The sequence below is a fragment of the Python bivittatus genome, unplaced genomic scaffold (assembly GCF_059951505.1).
Source record: "Python bivittatus isolate LINGU-HERP-01145 unplaced genomic scaffold, Pbiv_v1 ctg000480_np1212, whole genome shotgun sequence".
Classification (NCBI taxonomy): Eukaryota; Metazoa; Chordata; class Lepidosauria; order Squamata; family Pythonidae; genus Python; species Python bivittatus.
Window position 1 is genome coordinate 34,125,589 of NW_028277075.1, and position 20,232 is coordinate 34,145,820.

Consider the following 20,232-nt stretch of genomic DNA (forward strand, 5'->3'; position numbering starts at 1 on the left):
AATTCCCCAAAGTTGTCCAGATATTTTAAGGGTCATTGCAATGTAAGAAAAAAAAATTGCCAGCAAAAAATCAGATCTATTCCAGTCTTGAGAAGAATGGTTAACATTCTCTTCTGAGCTGGACAACCAGTACTGATGGCCAAAGAACTTGAAACACCCTTGCTGTTTTCTCACTCTATAAATTCAAATTGCTATAAGGTTTTGTGAAGCCACTTTGGAACTTAAGGATGCTGCTTCTTCTGGAACTTTCTTTTGTGCACCTAGCAACCCTGTCATAACTCTCAGTATAACAGGATTCATAGCCTTGGCAAATGAAAGCTTCCTCTGCCTCACATGAAGCTCTCAATCCCTCCCTCCTTCTCCCTTCTTTCTAGTGCCTAAGGGAAATGGCCTTTGCCCAGAACTCACTGGAGGAACGTGACCGGCCACTCATGAAGACATTGAGGAACTTCTTGGAGAAGTGGATGTCTGCCTCAGGGGTGGAATCCTCAGAGAGACAAACAGAATCACGTTTCAGGGCATCTTCTTCATACTCCTCCCCAATGGCTGATTCATATGGTGAGGAGACACAGTTGTCATAGACGGTGGCTGAATCACTCTCGTCACTGTAACCTGAGTAACACTGTTTCAGACTAACAAGTTCAAGCTGCACATCCTCATCCACCACAAGTGTGTATTTGACTGAGTCGTAGGAGAGGGCACTGGTATCAGAGCTCACTGATGCCCTCTGGAGACTATGGCAAGGCCGATAGCCACCATTACTGCTGCTATACACAGTCCGTGGCGTGTTCATTTTGTCAGGTGAGGATAAGTAATCCAGCACTTCATCCTCCTCACTGATGGAGGAATTGGGTTTTCCTGTCAGTTGTGGGTAGCCAGAAGTGTCTATGTCAGAGCTAATGGACATCCGGTTGTCACTGGACTGTGACATGAATGGCTTCTCAGACTCCAGAGGGTCCAAATTCTTTTGTACTGGTGTTAGGTAAATCTCCTCAGTAGCTTCCAATCTCACATCTGTCTGATAGCGAATACGATCCCGATAAGCTTCAGGTCCTCTTGTTACTACCACCACAGTAGGGTTCTGGGATGGGAGGCGGTTGACAGCCTGCTGCTTGTCAGGTGCCCGAGAGGAGGCCATGCAGGCCGATGCAATCTGTGTAGAAGCTGTACGCCGGCATGGGCTCTCTGTAGATGTACCCCGATCTTTGGTGGAGGCTGTGCTATTTTGGTGAGTGACCTCATCGCTCAGGCATATGTGGTCATGGGGCGGTGTCTGCTCACCTACAGGCAGGTAAAAAACAAGGAGAAGGGAGGAGAACAAGGAGAACACATAAATTAACTAACAAGATACAGAGAACAGGGTTTTGGTACACCTCTCATAGTTAATTCAAAGCAGTGGTGAAACCACTGGATCTACCTCCACATATTTCACACAGTATATCCAGCGGGTTAAGAGAAAAATCTTACTTATGTGGCCTGCTGAATATTAAAATATCCATCTATCAAAGTCAAGTCAACTTTGACTTTGACCTACCTAAATAACCACAGTCAATAACAAATGCATTGAGTACCCCAGCCCCCAAGTGTTTCCACTCACCATCCAAAATGGTTATAAAATCTTTGTCTTAGAAAGGCCAGTGTTTGGAACAATGCCTTACAACTGGAACCAATAGCAAAGGAAATTGTTTCTGGGAACTGAAAGGTGCTTATGCCAACTTACACATTGCAAGTGTGAGCATATCTATAGATGCTCCTCTCTCTCTCTCTCTAACTCACAAGATGACACCGATGAAGTTTCCACCATTTTTATCCTTCCACTAAAGGAGGTCAAAAGGCTATGACTCGCAATTTCCCTTTACGACAAAACTATGAAAAACCTTAGATCAAGAGACTGATGTGCTTAAGACCTAAAATGACAGGTTCAGGTTTGACAAGGCATCTGAATTCAAGTCCAATATGCCATACTCATTCCAACACTTCACATTCCCCAAAGTGCTGTTCTGTTAGTTTGATTCATGTAAAAAAAAAAAGAGGGAAAAAGAAAAATGCTGGCCTAAAGGAATCAAGGCACAAAAAGCCAGCTCCTAAATGGCTTGAGTCCAAGTAGTCAATTAATAAAACTACAGCATCCCTTGCAAGATGCCAGCCAAAGTGAAAAGACATTAGAAGATTATAAGTAGGAGGTCCAAGCACTGGGGACTGTTCCAGCAGGCAGAAGGGAGGAAGAAAATCTGCCTCTGCTGAGAGATGAACTCACCCGTTTTCAGAGGGGATGATGACCGAGACACTCGTTCCTGCCAACTGTGCTTTTTCCCCAGAGAGTTGTTATTCAGAGTGTCCTGAAGAAAAGAACAAAGAGGGCTTGTATCTGCAAGGGAAAGTGGCTCATGGCACAAAGGGGTCCATCGCTCCCCTCCCACACTGGCCTCTCTCTCACACACACACACCCAGCCAGCTATTGTCAGGGTGGATGTGGGAAAGAGGGCTATTCAGAGGGACCCAACCACTTTGCCCATCTGTTGCTCTGCATCTGCAGCCCCACAGGCCGACAGCCTCGTTGCAAGCAGAGGCTGAATAAAAACAGGAGAAGGGAAACGCTGAGGTGATGCAGCAGACTACAGGAAGAAAGAAACCAATGAAGCTAAGCCTCATCTTTCTGGGTCCTCTTCAGTCAGTGCTTTCTGATGAAGGGAAACTGAATTACAGAGATGTTTAACTCCTACCCTGTTGTCTCTCATTTAACTCAGGCTGCAGATGGAGGACTCTAAATGCTATCAGTCAAAAGACAGAGTGCAGCTAGTAAAAAACCAGGAGGAGGAGGAGGAGGAGGAGGAGGAAAAAAAAAAACAACACAGGAAAGCACCAGACTGTTACAACTGAGCACTACCACCACCACCCCAACCAGACACTACTCAGTTTCCATGTTCCCTCATGGAATCATACAACTGTAGAGTTGGAAGGGACCACAAGGCATCTAGTCCAACCTCTAGTCCAATCTCTGCTGTGTGCAAGCAGACCAATTAAACCATCCATGAGAAACCTCTGGAGATGGAGAACCCACAACCTCCACAGTTGTACAGATCTTACCATCAGGTCAAAGGGTCTTCAGCATTCTAGCATGCTACAGCATCACATCCAGTATTTCTATCCTCCTCCCCACCCGTGCCTCCAACAATAACCAGTTAAATAGAGCAGGGAAACATTGAATACAGTGATATCTCACTTGCCAATCTTTGTTATGAAGAGTGGGAAGCACATAGATAACCTCTTATGAGAGTCATGAATCCCATGAACTGGAATTGTGGTACACAAGAAATTTAATGAAGCAGCAAACACACACAGAGTTGTGAAGTATGTATGCTTTTGAAAGGTATATAGCATCTGCATTCCAAAATAAATAGTCCTACCCTCAAACTTCTGTGCATAATAGTAAAAATGCTGAAGCTCATTGTTCTTTCCTTCCATCTCATCCACTTCTGATACACCTCACTTTTCTGACTGTCTTGTATTATGCACATCTCAGTGAATTACTTATGGAGGCTGTTTTAGCTTATCCGCTCCTGCCTTGTCCCTGGTCCATTTTGGCTTTCTTTTAGTAAAATAAATGATGACGTGGTGTAATATGTCATGTGTTATTGTTCATCTGAGGTTGTATTTACCCACTTTTGAGAACTGCTAAGGACCAGATGATTTTTATTACGTCTTGATAATGTAAAAACACAGAACTCAAAGAGGGTGTACTTTCTTTTTCACATGACTGTAAAAGTAGGTTATGTCACTTGATGCAATTTAGTTCTCCTTCACTGCAATAAAGTGATAGAGTGTCAAAAGACCCTTGTTTCACCAAAAGAGTTTCAGACCATGCACAGTCAACATAATTGACTAAGGGCGTATCTGCATTTGCATTTAAGCTGCTCCTGTCCGCTTTCATGCCATCTTGACTCTAAGCCGGTTTAAGAAAATCTTGTCCAGATGGAGACACTATTGCAACAGCTTGCAAGGTATTCAGTCTGAATGGCAGGCTACCGTTGGACATCTGTGCCTCTCATCTCCTTTCTTTTCCAGGAAAGTGAATGACCAGTCACTTTCCTTCCTGGAGGCATGTGTGTGTGTGTGTGCGCATGCACATGCTCACACACATTAAATTAAACTGAATTTGTACACAAAGTTAAAGCACTGAAAAGCAAATACATGCAAGTACAATGAGCAAATACAAGAAAATTAAAAGTAAATATCCTTTTCTTGTTGCCCTGTTTCCTTCTAATGCTTTTTAGAGTATCTTTACCATGAGTGCCAAAGTAGTACAACGAGTATACTGTAACTCTTGCCTTGGTAATAGAAGGTTGTTGGTTTGAAACCCAGCAATGTTTTAAATCTGTTTTTTCTTTCCCTGTGTTTTTTTTTAAACCCTTTTTTATAACCCTTTTTACTGTTATTCCAGTCACCTCAGGTAGAAGAATTTCATTCCCAGCTCCCCAACAACTCTTATGCTGAGGGTACAATTGTTCTTCCTTGAATGACTGGAAAAACAATGTAACGGAACACCGCTGTCACTCTGTAAGCACAGGGAAATGTTAGCATTTGGAGTAGAAGGAGCTCTAAAAAGCATTATAGATTATATTTGGAAGAATGTTCCTGCCTTTACAAAGGAACCAAGGAACTGCTGGGGATAGCCTGCAACAAACTGAAGCAGACTATCCCAAAAGACAGGAGCCTTCAGGTGATACAATATAGAAAAGTGCCCCTTGGAAGTAGAGCAGAAAAACATACCCTGAGATCGCTTTGATAGTGAAGGAGGGATTATTAAAGAGTGGTGTTGTTGGTTTCTGCCCTCCAGAAATGGTTACTAGCCCATTCTGGCAACAGGACAACTGGACAGTACAAATAAGCCCTTAGTGTCCCTGATAGGTTTTGTTTTTATGATACTGAGATGCTAAACACCAGGCATAATCTATGAAACAAAAGATTAGACAGATTTGGTAAAAAGATATATATACATAAATAAAGGATATCAGGGGATGAGATATCAAATTACAATTTTATTAAGTTACTGGAAATGAGCTTGGAACAAATAGAATTTAAGCATTTTAATATAGGAGATTGAATGGAAAATATTTTTTCTATTTATTTGAAGACCTGATTACTTAATATGAATGAACTACATCTCTAACAAGAATGAGCATTCTGGTCAATGCAACCTTTTTGTTTGCGTTGCAAGCCAAAATGTAGTAGCTAGGTTAAAACTCAGTATGAACATACCTTTCAGTTGGAGTTTATTATAGTGTGCTAAAATAGATACTGCATAACTGGCTTTATGGAATATGAGTTACACTGATTGATATATTAATGTGTAATATAGTATGGAAGACAATAACATATGTATAATGAAAATTGTCCCTTGGTCTCTGGGATGACCAATATATAACCTAGCACAATCTATTTTGTCTGAATGGATTGTTGAGAGAATGGTGTGAATGAAAGCCAAGATTTCTAAAATGAAGCAAGCATACGATATTTAATCAGACACAGATATTTAATTTGGTAAAATATGTATACACACAGAAATTATTCCATGAAAGATCTCATAAATGAAAATGTCACACTGATACTGATTTTGAGATGGAACAATTTGGACCAGGACGATTCCAGGACGTTTTGTCTGGACCACAGTCTGATGGTCTTGACCCATTTGCAATATTCAGCCAAGTGAATTCTGGAAATGCTGCCTAAAAATATTGCAATTGTGTCAGAACCTGCATCAATCAAATGTCAATAAAAAAAAAAAAGCTATAGCAGTCAATGGGTGTTTGCTTGATTTGATTCTGCCATTTGTACCTGGGGGGGATGGTAGTTTATACTTGTGCTTGGGTTATTGATTGCAGGAACTCTGATATAGACTTCTGCTCCTTCTAGAAATGATGAACCTGAAAGAGTTATTTACAGCCTCTAGCACTCATTCCCAGATTCTGTTTCTGCATTATAGCTGGTCTGACATGGTAGAACAGCAGAAATAGCTTAGAAAGAGGTCTGCTGACTGCTCTGGAATCTCCTACCTCTGATTCTGGGGAAGCAGCCAGTTATACCCATGGATGCTCCTGAACAGGCAAACCTAGACCAAAAAGGATACTAATTTAATCTAGAGATGTTTTCATCTTGCTAAGAAGTACACAAGTTCCTCAGCAAATCAGAGCATCCACAATGGCATAGGACAATGATGCAACAAAAAGGACTCTGAAGTAAATGATCATCTCTATTTTTCTGGGAAATTATTAATTTCTATTGGTTTTTCCCAGCACAGGGTGGCAAAATATCATATACCCAGGGGACCAAAGTATTCTTTCTACAGGACAAACTTCCTCTATATTGCCTATCCCATAAGCACCTTCAAAATTACAGCCTTTTTCAGCACTGTTTTAAAACATACTGTTGTTTCCAGAGATACACAAGGTTTTTGTGTATTCTATTACATATCTGCTTATATAAACAGAGGACGTTTCTACTGAAACTATCAAAAAGTATCTTGCCATACTCCAGGATCTGGCTGAAATTTCTTGTTCTAAAATGCAGCAATTTTGTAGCTGGAAACTGCTTTTTTGCTGTTTTCACTGAAAATCAGTTTCTCATTCACTCATAATCACACCATTGTAGCTCTCTATCTCAAATCATATATTGTGGCTTCCCTTCCTGCACTACACAGATATACACACACACACACACACACACACACACACAGAGAAGTTGTATAATAAAAATGCTGCTCAAAGTTCTTAAAGCTTACAACTTGCCTAAGACTACCCCATGACTTCATCAACTGAATGGGAATTTCAATATTGTTTACACATCCATCTTCAGTAATCTACTACCACTGAGCTCATCCTAGCCAGCAAAGCAGCTTTCTCAAGAAACAAATTCTTCAGCTAAATGGGACTGCTTCTTCCTTGATATGTGTACATTCCCCCTTCTAATAACCATAAACATATAATTAAAATTTTAGCTAAATTCATATTTCAAAATATTTGAATCAGGTAGTTATATTCCTCAGAATGCCAGAATTGGCTGCAAAACCCAATTATCACAATATATTTTAAGAGGTGAGATTTTGAAAGTAATTTGACAGATGCTTAATTATTGTTGTTGATAGCAGCATCAATTGTAGTAAAGGGTATATTTACAGATATTTTCTATCAAAGGGCAAAAGGTGGCAAACATATTCTTCTGATTTTTGAGATAGGTTGCCTGAGAGAGTGTGAAAAGCTGGCCTAAGGTCACTGAGTGAGCTTTGTAACTAAGTGAAGATTTGAAACTAGATCTCTTCTAGCCACAATTTGGCCATGGGATAGGGCAAAATAGTATGAGGAAAAAGATTAACTTCTCTGCCTTGAAGTATGCTTGTGACTTCCCCCAATAACTGTGTTTCTTTCTCTCTCTTTCTTTTAAACTAGAAGCTCCAGCCATAGACAGTAGGAAGCTTTCTTGATGGTGCTTACATTAAAGCTTATTCTGAACTGAACAAAGGTTGGTTCCCTACTGAAATTTGCAAGGAGCACATGGTCTGTCTATACTAATGAAAATAATTCCAGGTTGGAAGACTATTGCAATAACCTAAAGATAAGTTCCCAGCCCTAGTTACTTTTTAAAAAAAAATGTAATTAAAAACAATAATAATGGCATGATTCCTCTGGTCCAGCTGGTTATAAACAACTCTTGGTGTGTCTAAGAAAGTACCCAATCACTTGGGCCAGGATCTTTGCTTAGCCTTTTAAATCTTCATCTCCACTTCCAATATAATCTCCAAAAATAGCTCTGGGCCTCCTATAGGCCTCACCAACATTCTTAACAAATAAAAATGGTGGCTAGTTGCAGCCAGTGCTCTATTTGGAAAATGTTTCTCCACCTGCCCAAAGAAAAGCCTGTGGTGAGCTACAAGAATTAGCAAGCCCGCTGGTGGGATGGAGCTGAGACCAAGTTCACCATCTAGCCTTCTAAGAAATGGGGGTTTTGTGCCTGGTTACAAGCTCTCCCCTTGACAGCCACTTTTTCAGAATACCCACAACATGCTCTCCAAAGTCCAGATGTATCCTGAAGCAGAAAAGGTTGCCCCTCGCTACCATGAGAATGTGTTCAGCTTCACTCTTTTCTAGAACTGACAGCCTAAGCCTCAGCTACTACTATTTCAGATATTGATATGCAACATTTTTGCTCTCCACATGACTGTTTTTCTGCCTGAGCTTTAATACTCTCCATTGTCAATTGCACACTGACACCAGTTCCCAGTGCCACCCACCCAGCCCAGTCTTCACCATCTGCTTCACAGAGCAGCACCTGCCTTCCTTTGCATTTTCATAGCAATTGAAAATCTTATTTAGCAAATGAAGCTGTATCCCAGAACAGCATATAATTAAAAATAGTCTGTGGTGGAACCTTCCTCACTGCTGCATAGATGAAATAAGGGAGAAGGAGATAAAAGGATTACAGACGGGCAGCCCGTGAACAGTTACAGCATGAGGCCCCGAAACAGTCTTACAGACGGGCAGCCCGTGAACAGTTACAGCATGAGGCCCCGAAACAGTCGCAGCCCCAGATGGAGAAGGGGCAATAAAACAGCAGAGAAGGGAAAGTTAAAAGCGTTCTCTGATGCCACACTGTTTAGCAGAAAACACCGTTCACACATTTTGTGTAACTTTTAAGACCATTCCCTGTTTTTTGCAGTTTCTTTAAATCAGTCTTCTGGGAAGCAGTACTTTAAATACTTTCAACTAACCTACTGTTAGCTTTTATAGGTATTTGTTATCAATATATAAATTTGACATGTAGATGTTAAGAGATGAGTGGCATAAAGAATGAGAGGTTTCTGTATTAACTAGACAATGGGAAAGTGTCTTAACTTCTATAGCAAGAGTGTCAATGGACCTCAAACTACGACTTATGAAACAAAAATAATATTTAGAATTTATTGGACTCCATTACATTTGTGTAGAAAAGGACTGTCTAAGGCAGCATTTTGTTGGAAATGTAACAAGTATAATGCTTCTTTAAAACATGTTTTTACAATGTCCTATACTTACTAAGTTTTGGGAGAAAGTAGTGGACAATATAAATGTGACTGTGTAACAAAAGCTAAAATTTTCGGAGGATAATATTCTCTTGAATTACATACCTAGTACATGGAATTTGACAACTGGACAATGTAAATGGATTCTCCATGCCCTTACTATGGCTAAAAGACTAATATTGTAACACTGGAAAGATAAATGTATGGCTTCATTCACTCAATAGACTGAAAACCTGATTATGCTTGCCACTTATGAGCAGATTGCCTGTAGACGTAGATTTTGTATAGAGAAGTATACTGAAATATGGGACTCATTTATACAAAATACAGAAGATTAGGGAAAAGAATAGTTATATAATTGAATTATATGTATATATCTGTGCGTGTATATATATGCATACTATTTGCATTAGATAAGTATAGAATTGTTACTGATTATTATGACATATTGTACTTCATATATTTTTATTTTTATTTTTTTGTTGTAATTGTTCCATTTATTTTTAAGCACTTGTTACGTAGTTGTTTTTTATTTTGATAGTATATGTATCTTTGTGTTTTTTTCTTTTTGCTTTTCTTTATTATTATAAGATAAAGGAAAACAAACAAATACTTTCAACTAGTCCCCCGCCACCGCTTTCCCATCTACAACTAATACAGTTGCCTTGAGCCTTATGAAATGATATACTCAATGGAAGCTAGTATTATCTATTATTTTTAAGATAGCCTTCTCAATCTGGTGACCTCCAGAAGTGTTGGTTTACAGCTCCAGTCACCAATGCTGGTTGTTGATGACAGGTGTTTTGGTCTTACCTGGAAGTCATGAGGTTGAGGAAAACCTAACTTAAGTTGCTATAGGGTCCTTTTTGTTATACCAGCCTCTTATAGCTGTCTGTCTGGAATGTCTTTTCTCTGGACACCCATCATTCTGTTTTGATAGAACTACCATACTAGGGCTTCAAAAATCCTTGTGACCTCTACAAGGCAGCAAAGAGTTTTCTGTATCTCCTTTGAAGACTGGGCATCTAGGGATCATCTTGATTTTGGTATGTCAAGGGTACTTCACAATCCCTGCGGCCAGGGCCAGGATATCTATGTTAGTCTTTATAATATCTGCAAAAAATTCAGTTGTGCAGTGTTTTATGCCCATCCCTTAGGAAAGAAAGATCACTATGAAACAAATACACATAATGAAGGGAATATAAATCTACTAATCTCATAAAGGGAAAATTGGTTTTGTCTTATTTCTATGACTTCAGGATGGAAAAGGTCACAAGATATGTTAAACAATCATGGAATATTTTATAACCTAAACCCCAGAGAAATGTGATCCTCCCATAGACTGCAATCATTTACATTATTATCAGAGACTAAGTCTAATTGAAGTCAGGGGGACAATGGATTTCACTAAACATGCCTAAACTTGTGCTGCTAATTTCTTTCCAGCTCACACTGTGTTGCACATACACTAAAGAGATCCTCAGTTCATTAGCTGAGCTGTCACCTCAAACAAAAATATTCTTTTAAAAAAGGGATTCATTACGTCTTGTATTACATTTTACTGCATGTAAAAAGGGATTAATTACAACTGAATCCTACATAGGGTAATCACAACATTGCTCAATCTGTGTATACTTTTTTTTCTTGAAATGCAACTCCCCCCCCCCCCATCCATGCAGGTCTGTGTCTCCTTTGCTCACTAAGAATTGATCCACCTCCAGAACTTGCCAACTTTCAGCTGTAGAACACATTTTGAATGGAATGGAAGGAACATATTGTGAATGGCAGAAAACACAAGGAGGCAAGGGGCCTCCAAGCATATTCAGAATGCATTTTTATCGGGACTAACAATTCTGACCTCCCTCCCATCTTGAATTATGCAATACCCTTTTTCGTAAAGGCAATGACTTCTGTGGAGGTTCGACTTCTTTAATTCTACTATCTCCCACTACTGAATTCTTCATTTGGTGGGAAAAGAAGAGAAATGAGACATCCGCCCCAGAATGCCCCCCCCCAAACAAAACCCGGCCGGAGAACCTTCTGCCCCTCAAGCCACACAACAAGTACGAAGCTGAAGCAGCTTGTATAATTGGAGGGAGGGGCTCTGGGTTCCCCCAAGGAGGGTAAAAGATCGCCTTTTCTTGCTAAACCATAAGAACACAAGGTGGTGGGAAGGGGGCGTGTCGAGGCAGGCAGGCAGGCAGGGAGCTCTCCGTATCCGGAGCGGGTAGCGGGCGGGAAGGGAGACTGAAGGACTCACCTGCGTCCGAGGCACCTGCGGGAAGAGATTGAGCGTCGTGGGCCGTTTCGGCCTGTAGGTATCCATGGTTACTGGCGGGGGTTCCTTGATGGGATCGGGCGCCGTCCCCTCTTCGGCGGGGGTCTCCCCAGTGGCGTCAATCAGGTCAAGCTGAAGCATTTCCGCCTGGAGCCGGCTCGTCTCCCCTCCGCCCACTCCCAAAACGCTACTGGCCTGCAGATTCAAATGGCTCTGCCAGGATACAAGAGAGGGAGGGAGAGACAATGAATCATGAGACCGGGCTGTGGGAGAAGGCAGAAAAAGAGAGGTCAGAGAGGAACGCCGCGCTTCAGCGACAGCAGCTGCATCTGGTCGGGGAGAGCAGCTGAACAGCGAAGGCAGCAGCGGCGGCGGCAGGAAAAGAAGTCCACTGCGTCGGTCCGGCGCAGCACAGAACGAAGAAGCGAAGCTGCCCGTTTCCCAGCATGTCAGAGCGGCTTCTGGCAAGGCTACTTGGCATCGTAGACATCTGCTCGACTCCCCTGCTCCCTCGTTTATATTTGGCACCAATCCAAGAAAACCCAAGCCAAGTTGCTGAACCTGCGTCTAGAACGCAGGCCGAGGCATGCTTGCGGGAATGCTTCTTCAGCTCATCAGTCCCTCCAAAAAATACTAAATATAAAGGAGACTTCTTTTTGCTGTGTTGTGCTAGAGATGGGTGTATATGTATATACACATTTCTTTCGGAGCAATGGCAGTATTAATCATTCCCCACTTGCACTTAACCATGGCATGTGTGTGCTTGAGCAACATCTCGCTTTTTTGGCATGACTTTATGATTTGCCATCAGCTTGGCCCCACCTTATGAGTGAGACTGGCTTAAGCTCTCTTTAGCTGCATCAAATAAAGTAGTATTTTCTCCCTTATTCTGTCCCCATGAACAATACCCTTGAGGTGTATAAACTCTGTTAAGCTTTATCACCCACTACCTTGGAGGTGATTGCAGTGTCCTGAAACAGAGGCAGGATTGGGGCTGGCAACAGGGACAGCACATTTCATGCTGGTATAGTTTTCAGCTGACTCAAGGAAGAGTGACTAGCACTAACTCAACAGTGGGAAAAGAATCATCCAACTTTCTTTATGTCAATTCAGTAGGAATGAAAATAGGCTTTATATCTCCTCAGCTATGACCAAAAGATAACTGAAGGCACTATCAGTCACTAAGGAGCAGATGGTCATAGGTTTTAGATAATCATCATGGAGGAAACATAAAACTTGTTCTCATTCCTGTTGTTTTGACCCATCAATAGTTAGGCAACTTTAGAGACTCTAGAACCCCCCAGTGGATATCATGCTATAGCATGATCCAGCCATTGTTGGGGTTATAGGGCTCTTCTTCATAGCCACCTTCATGTGCCTTCAGTGTCAGTATAATTGGCTGGCAATGAGATGGAGACTATGTTAGAGGACATATCTTTGACAAACAGTGGGGCACATTAGGGATGCAGCAAGAAGTTATTTCTGGATGAGCCCATAAAGCCTGCCCCTATTACTGTTACATCAGCACACTGCTAGGAAGTCATGTCTTTCCCCACTTAGACCTAAATATGGTACAGACATGCTCTGGCAACAGATCTCTCCTGTTAGCTCACCCTGACATTGCGCTCATCTTGTCTCCAGCCCATTAGTCAAACAGCCTTAAGTGACTATTAGCTGTATCACAGCTGAAAAGGAGTTTTTCCCCTTAAATTGGTAACATCCAACGGCAGTTGCAAAGTATGCAAAATCTAATACATTTGGCCACCCATTTCAGCAGAGACAAAATCTACTGTTTGGTAGTGGGTGGGATCACAGTGGCACTTACTGGCCATTTCAGGCTGATGCAGGCATATTCCTTCTCTTCTGGTCAACCTCACCTAACAACACTCTGTTGTTGTAAAGAAAAGAACAGGCCAGTGCTGGGCTGGTGGCCTATCAGAACTGTGCAACAGCACTAGAGTCCTCAGCCAGCAGTTCTGTAGGTGCTTTAACTGGCCCTTGGTGATCTATTGTAAGATTGAAATAGCCAGCAATGGAATGATGAGACCAACCCCTCACCAGCGGCTTCATGATCAAAGAAAGGAGGAATCTGGAAGTTGGCATTTCCTCCAGAACTGCCCCATTCATGCTGTGGTACCATCATTGGTAGATGTTTTCTCCACTGTTTAGTATCATGTAGAAGAGGGAAGACAGCAGCCAATCTACTTGCTTTGCTCATCATCTGCTGCACACACAAAATCAGACCAATAGAGGCACCATAGGGATCAGCAACAGGGATATGTTTGTTATAGTTTTCTGCTGATTAAAGGACAGATAGATAGCATTTTAATTCAGAAGTGGGGAAATGTCTTAAAAGATGCTGTAAGTTACTAGTTGGGAAGGCATCTATGTCCACCTATCATTTTGGCAATGTTCTCACAGCTAGAAACCTGGCACACAGAAGGCAATATTTTTGGTACCAGACAAAAAGATTTTGGTTGCTTATGTGTTTTAATCTGTTGTGAACATTAAAAAAAAAAAGTAAGGATTTTATTGTTTTATACATGACCATGATAGGAAAAGTAGTATGCATTTTTTTCAAATGTAAATACATTTGAAATAGACTCCACTCCCACTTCATCCTAAGCCAATTCCAGTTCCCATGAACAAGCATTGTGCTGGTATACATTACTTGGCAGTAGGAATGATTAAGCAAACCACAGAAGCTCCTTCTGTAACTAGCTTAATGTGACTTATAAACCAGAAACTCTTATCTTGGTCCACAAATTCATGGTTCATATCTCACACCAAACAAACGACAAAAGTAGCATCTAAGCCTATTGTAGAGGATGGAGATCATTCATGCTAAGTGTGACCTGAGTCAATTTGGTGTAGTGGTTAAACTAGAAACTTGAAGATCATGAGTTATAGTTACGGCTTAGGCACACAGCCAGCTGGGTGACCTTGGGCCAGTCACTCTCTTAGCCCTAGGAAGCAGACAATGGCAAACCACTTCTGAAATCTTCCCAAGAAAACTGCAGTGACTTGTCCAGGCAATTTCTAGGAGTCAAAACTGATTCGAAGGCATAAAAAAAAAAGTGTGACCTGAGAATGTGACCCATTTACCTTATTATTAAAAATTAGACCATAGGCAAGGGGAGGTATCATTCAGTAATAAATGTCATACTGCACCAAGAGAAAGGACTGAATCCATGTATTGTCTTTAAAGATGATATAATTTCCTAGATCCAGGAGCAATCTTGCATTTAAGTAACCACATAATGTTCCATCAAGTTTTCTACTCCTCTCCCATGATGGCACGATTCAAAGAGCATTGTGTCTAATATCTATTCTCAGATTCTTTCAGTAAACATTGGGTGTGGTAAGCTCATAAACATGTAATGGAGGGAGATGTTAGGACAGGCTTACTTCTCCATATTCTTCACAGTAGCATTACTATTAGTCTATGAGAGTTCTATATAGAAGAGTAAAGATTTAGAAGTACAAAAAATAGTGTAAGAAGCAAGAAATCATAAATGCTCTTCCCATCCACTGTTCCCTGTGGCCTACAGTTAATCTACAAAGATCAATCAATCCCCTCCCCCATTTGCCTCTAGTATCGAAATTGACTATAGAGAGAGTTTACAGGGTGACATAAACCATGGAAAAGGTATGTTGAGTCCCCTACCTGTCATATGCTTACAAGCTTGAACTTTAAATTGTAATTCTGCAGCCTTCTTTACAAATAACTGGGACAAATCCATAGTTAAGGAGTAGCCTAAGACATTTTGTCATCTAAGGCAGAGTAGCAAAACTTATTTCCTAACCCCTGCAAAGTTAGTAACAATACAATAGCAATATAAGTGTAAAAATAGCAAAATATATCCTCTCATGGCACTCTAAATTTGCTGTTTGGGATGGCTGCCTCATTCTGCCCAATTAAAGACCACGGGATTAGTAGATGTGGTCAGAGATCTATCTGAAAAAATGGGCAGGAAAGCCATAGTGAAGTAAATTGTTGTAGTGAATACTAAACACACAGGCTTATGACTAACATAGCTCATAAACAACAGCTGATTATATTCATCTAATGTAAAAACAGTCTAAATCTTCCATTTAGAATCTGACCAGTCTAAAAATGACAAGATGTCTATTTTATTTTACTTCAGTAATATTTTAAGGAACACAGTGTTAGTAGTTATCCTGTGATTTGAAGACACTATGAACCCAAAGCATGGAACAATGGACACAAAATGTGAAATCTGTATATGAGACTGAGACATACGCTATAGGCAGATATATTGTCTGATGTCTGTCTAACTGGATATAAACTTACTGGCAAGCTATCAGCTATCAACAAATTCAAAGAATATATGTATTAGTGTGCTACAGTAACCCCCCCCCCCAAAAAAAAGGTTTAGAATTTTAAAGGCCACTAGACAACCTGTGACCTGTTGGGTCATCGTTTCAGAGGTATTTCCTTACCTAAACATAGAAACAGAATGACCAAGGGCAAAAAAGCAGTGGGAGTGTGAGCGACTTACGACTTTCTGCCAGCTTCCCCATTGACTTTGCTTGTGGGAAGCTGGCAGGGAGCTAGCTTCCTTCCTTCCTTCCTTCCTTCCTTCCTTCCTTCCTTCCTTCCTTCCTTCCTTCCTTCCTTCCTTCCTTCCTTCCTCCCTCCCTCCCTCCCTCCCTCCCTCCCTCCCTCCCCTCATGATCCTCAGGAGAGCCCCTGTGAAGCCTCCTCCTCCTCCTCCTCAACTGACCTGCAGAACTGCCTGCCTGTTTGCTGGGGGGAGGTGGAACAAAGTAAGCCATAGACTGTGAGCAAACCTGCACGCCCACTCCCCATTCTGGCATGTCCCCAAGGGCCCCCTCCCTCGAGGGAGGAAAAGGGCTCACCCGTCAACCACCAGCACCCCTCAACCAGCCCTACATCACCAGCAGGCATTCAAGTCACTCCCTTGTCCTTCCCTCAACGCCCACTGCCATTAAGAGATTTTAGATTTTGGCCTCAGTTCCAAAGCAGCCAATTGCTGCTTGCCTGTCGGGCCTTGCTGCCAGGTGATTTGGCACAGGGGCTAGAGGGAGGCAGGAAAGAGATTGGGGATTCCTTCCTTCCTTCCTCCCTCCCCCCTTCCTCCCTTTTCTTCCCCTTCCCCCTGCCTCCCACCCACCGTCGTTAAGAGATTTCAAATTCCTGCCTTGTTTCCAAAGCAGCCAATTGCCACTCACCCATCAGGCCTTGCTGCCAGCTGATTGGGCGCAGGGATATGCCCATGCCAATCACGTGACCTGAGGTCAGGGATATGCCCATGCCAATCACGTGACCTGGGCTGACCACAGCAGCACAGCAGCACAGCAGTGCTGAATCAGCCACAAATTTTCCAAATTTCAATCCCATAGGAGTCATGAGTCCTGGATTTTGGACACATTCTGTAATTAGCCCATTTGAGGTACCTCAGTTCAAAAATTGTTGCCCTATGATGCACCATTTCACCCAGTTGAAGGTTACAGACATGATAACCTTATCTATAGATAGATAATAATTAATAGATCAGAGATCAGAGATCACTTCACAAAGTTCCCAGCAGATGTACATATAGTAAAATATGCGGATGGGTAAAACATCATCTAGCCACAGCTCACCCCTTCATGGATCACTGCCTTGTTGTGGCGAAGGGGCTTGCATAACTCAGTGAAGCCATGAGCTATACCATGCAGGGCCACCTAAGATGGACAGGTTATGACAGAGTTCTGACAAAATGTGGTCCACTGGAGAAGGAAATGGCAACCCACTCCAGTATCCTTGCCAAGAAAACCCCATGGACAATGTCAAAAGGCTAAAAGATATGACGCCGGAAGATGAGCCCCTCAGGTCGGAAGGTGTCCAATATGCTACTGGGGAAGAGCAGAGGGCAATTCCAAGTAGCTCCAGAAAAAGTGAAGCAGCTGGGCCAAAGGCGAAAGGACGTTCAGCTGTGGATGTATCTGGAAGCGAAAAGAAGGTCTGATGCTGTAAAGAACAATATTGTATAGGTACCTGGAATGTAAGATCTATGAACCAAGGCAAGCTGGATGTGGTCAAACATGAGATGACAAGATTGAACATCGACATCTTGAGAATCAGCGAATTGAAATTGACGGGAATGGGTGAATTTAATTCAGGTGACCATTATATCTACTACTGTGGGCAAGAAACCCTTAGAAGAAATGGAGTAGCACTCATAGTCAATAAGAGAGTGAGAAAGGCAGTAATGGGGTACAACCTCAAAAACGACAGAATGATCTCAGTGCGTATCCAAGGCAAACCATTCAACATCACAGTAATCCAAGTCTATGCCCCAACCACTGATGCCGAAGAAGCTGAAGTTGACCGGTTCTATGAAGACCTACAACACCTTCTAGAACTAGCACCAAAAAAAGATGTCCTTTTCATCATAAGGGATTGGAATGCTAAAGTAGGAAGTCAAGGAGTAATCGGAATAACAGGCAAATTTGGCCTTGGAGTACAAAATGAAGCAGGGCAAAGGCTAATAGAGTTCTGTCAAGAGAACAAGCTAGTCATAGCAAACACTCTTTTCCAACAACACAAGAGACAACTCTACACATGGACATAACCAGATGGTCAATACCGAAACCAGATTGATTATATACTTTGCAGCCAAAGATGGAGAAGCTCTATACAGACAGCAAAAACAAGACCAGGAGCTGACTGTGGCTCAGATCATGAGCTTCTTACTGCAAAATTTAGGCTTCAATTGAAGAACGCAGGGAAAACCACTAGACCACTCAGGTATGACTTAGATCATATTCCTTGTGAGTACACCGTGACGGTGATGAATAGATTTAGGGGATTAGATTTGGTAGACAGAGTGCTTGAAGAACTGTGGACAGAGGTCCGTAACATTGTACAAGAGGCAGCAATTAAAACCATCCCAAAGAAAAAAAAATGCAAGAAAGCAAAATGGCTGTCTGATGAGGCTTTACAAATAGCCGTGGAAAGAAGGAATGCGAAAAGCAAGGGTGAAAGGGAAAGATATAAGCAACTGAATGCAGATTTCCAGAGAATAGCAAGGAGAGATAAGAAGGCCTTCTTAAATGAACAATGCAAAGAAATCGAGGAAAACAATAGAATGGGGAAGACTAGAGATCTCTTCAAGAAAATTGGAGATATCAAAGGAACGTTTAGTGCAAAGATGGGCATGATAAAGGACAAAAAAGGCAGGGACCTAACAGAAGCAGAAGAGATTAAGAAGAGGTGGCAAGAATACACAGAAGAACTATACAAGAAAGATCTTAATGTCCCTGATGTCCATGCTGGTGTGGTCACTGACCTTGAGCCAGACTAGGATGGTGAAGTCAAGTGGGCCTTAGGAAGCATTACTGACAACAAAGCTAGTGGAGATGACAGTATTCCAGCTGAGTTATTTAAAATACTAAAAGATGATGCTGTTAAAGTGCTGCACTCAATATGCCAGCAAGTTTGGAAAACACAACAGTGGCCACAGGATTGGAAAAGGTCAGTTTACGTTCCAATTCCAAAGAAGGGCAATGCCAAAGAATGCTCAAACTATCGCACAATTGCACTCATTTCACATGCTAGCAAGGTTATGCTCAAAATCCTACAAGCTAGGCTTCAGCAGTACGTGAACCGAGAACTACCAGATGTACAAGCTGGGTTTCGAAGAGGCAGAGGAACTAGAGATCAAATTGCCAACATTCGCTGGATCATGGAGAAACCACGAGAGTTCCAGAAAAACATCTACTTCTGCTTCATTGACTATGCAAAAGCCTTTCATTGTGTGGATCACAACAAACTGTGGCAAATTCTTAAAGAGATGGGGGTACCAGACCATCTTACCTGTCTCCTGAGAAATCTGTATGCGGGCCAGGAAGCAACAGTTAGAACCGGTCACGGAACAACCAATTGGTTCAAAATAGGGAAAGGAGTACGACAAGGCTATATACTGTCACCCTGCTTATTTAACCTATATGCAGGGTACATCATGAGAAATGCCAGGCTGGAAGAATCACAAGCCGGAATTAGGATTGCAGGGAGAAACATCAAGAACCTCAGATATGCAGATGATACCACCCTAATGGCAGAAAGTGAAGAAGAACTAAAGAGCCTCTTGATGAGGGTGAAAGAGGAGAGTGTGAAAGCTGGCTTGAAACTCAACATTAAAAAAACTAAGATCATGGCATCTGGACCGATCAATTCCTGGCAAATAGAAGGGGTAGAAATGGAAGCAGTAACAGACTTCATTTATTTGGGCTCCAAGATCACCACAGACGGAGACTGCAGCCATGAAATTAAAAGACGCTTGCTCCTTGGGAGGAAAGCTATGGCAAACCTAGATAGCATATTAAAAAGCAGAGACGTCACCTTGCCAACAAAGATCCGCATAGTCAAAGCTATGGTTTTTCCAGTAATAATGTATGGCTGTGAGAGCTGGACCATAAAGAAGGCTGAGCGCTGAAGAATTGATGCCTTTGAACTGTGGTGCTGGAGAAGACTCTTAAGAGTCCCCTGGACTGCTAGAAGGTCAAACCAGTCAATCTTAAAGGAAATCAACCCTGACTGCTCATTGGAAGGATTGATAATGAAGCTCAAGCTCAGATACTTTGGTCACCTAATGCAAAGAGAGGACTCCTTGGAAAAGACCCTGATGCTGGGAAAGACTGAAGGCAAAAGGAGAGGAGGACGGCAGAGGATGAGATGGTTAGATGGCATCACTGAAGCAATGAGCATGAAACTGAGCAAACTCAGGGAGGCAGTGAAGGACAGGAAGGCCTGACGCGATATGGTTCATGGGGTCACGAAGAGTTGGACATGACTTAACGACTGAACGACAAAAGCCACAACTCAAATGTCCTCCTATCCTCAGTAAGAGTTCAATCACACATCAAGCAGCTA

The 20,232-nt window shown here is 42.0% G+C and overlaps 1 protein-coding gene across 2 annotated transcripts in view; it reads right to left on the reverse strand.

Moving 5' to 3' along the window:
* The window catches only part of MAPK8IP1 (mitogen-activated protein kinase 8 interacting protein 1), a 65,953-nt gene that overhangs the window by 15,082 nt on the left and 30,639 nt on the right, over positions 1–20,232 (reverse strand). For both annotated transcript variants that reach the window (XM_088145732.1, XM_088145733.1), the window contains exons 3-5: positions 11,313–11,543; positions 2,258–2,339; positions 409–1,281 (exon numbers count right to left, since the gene is read on the reverse strand). In XM_088145732.1, the coding sequence (XP_088001858.1) occupies positions 409–1,281; positions 2,258–2,339; positions 11,313–11,543 (1,186 nt within the window). The remainder of the gene's footprint in view (positions 1–408; positions 1,282–2,257; positions 2,340–11,312; positions 11,544–20,232) is intronic.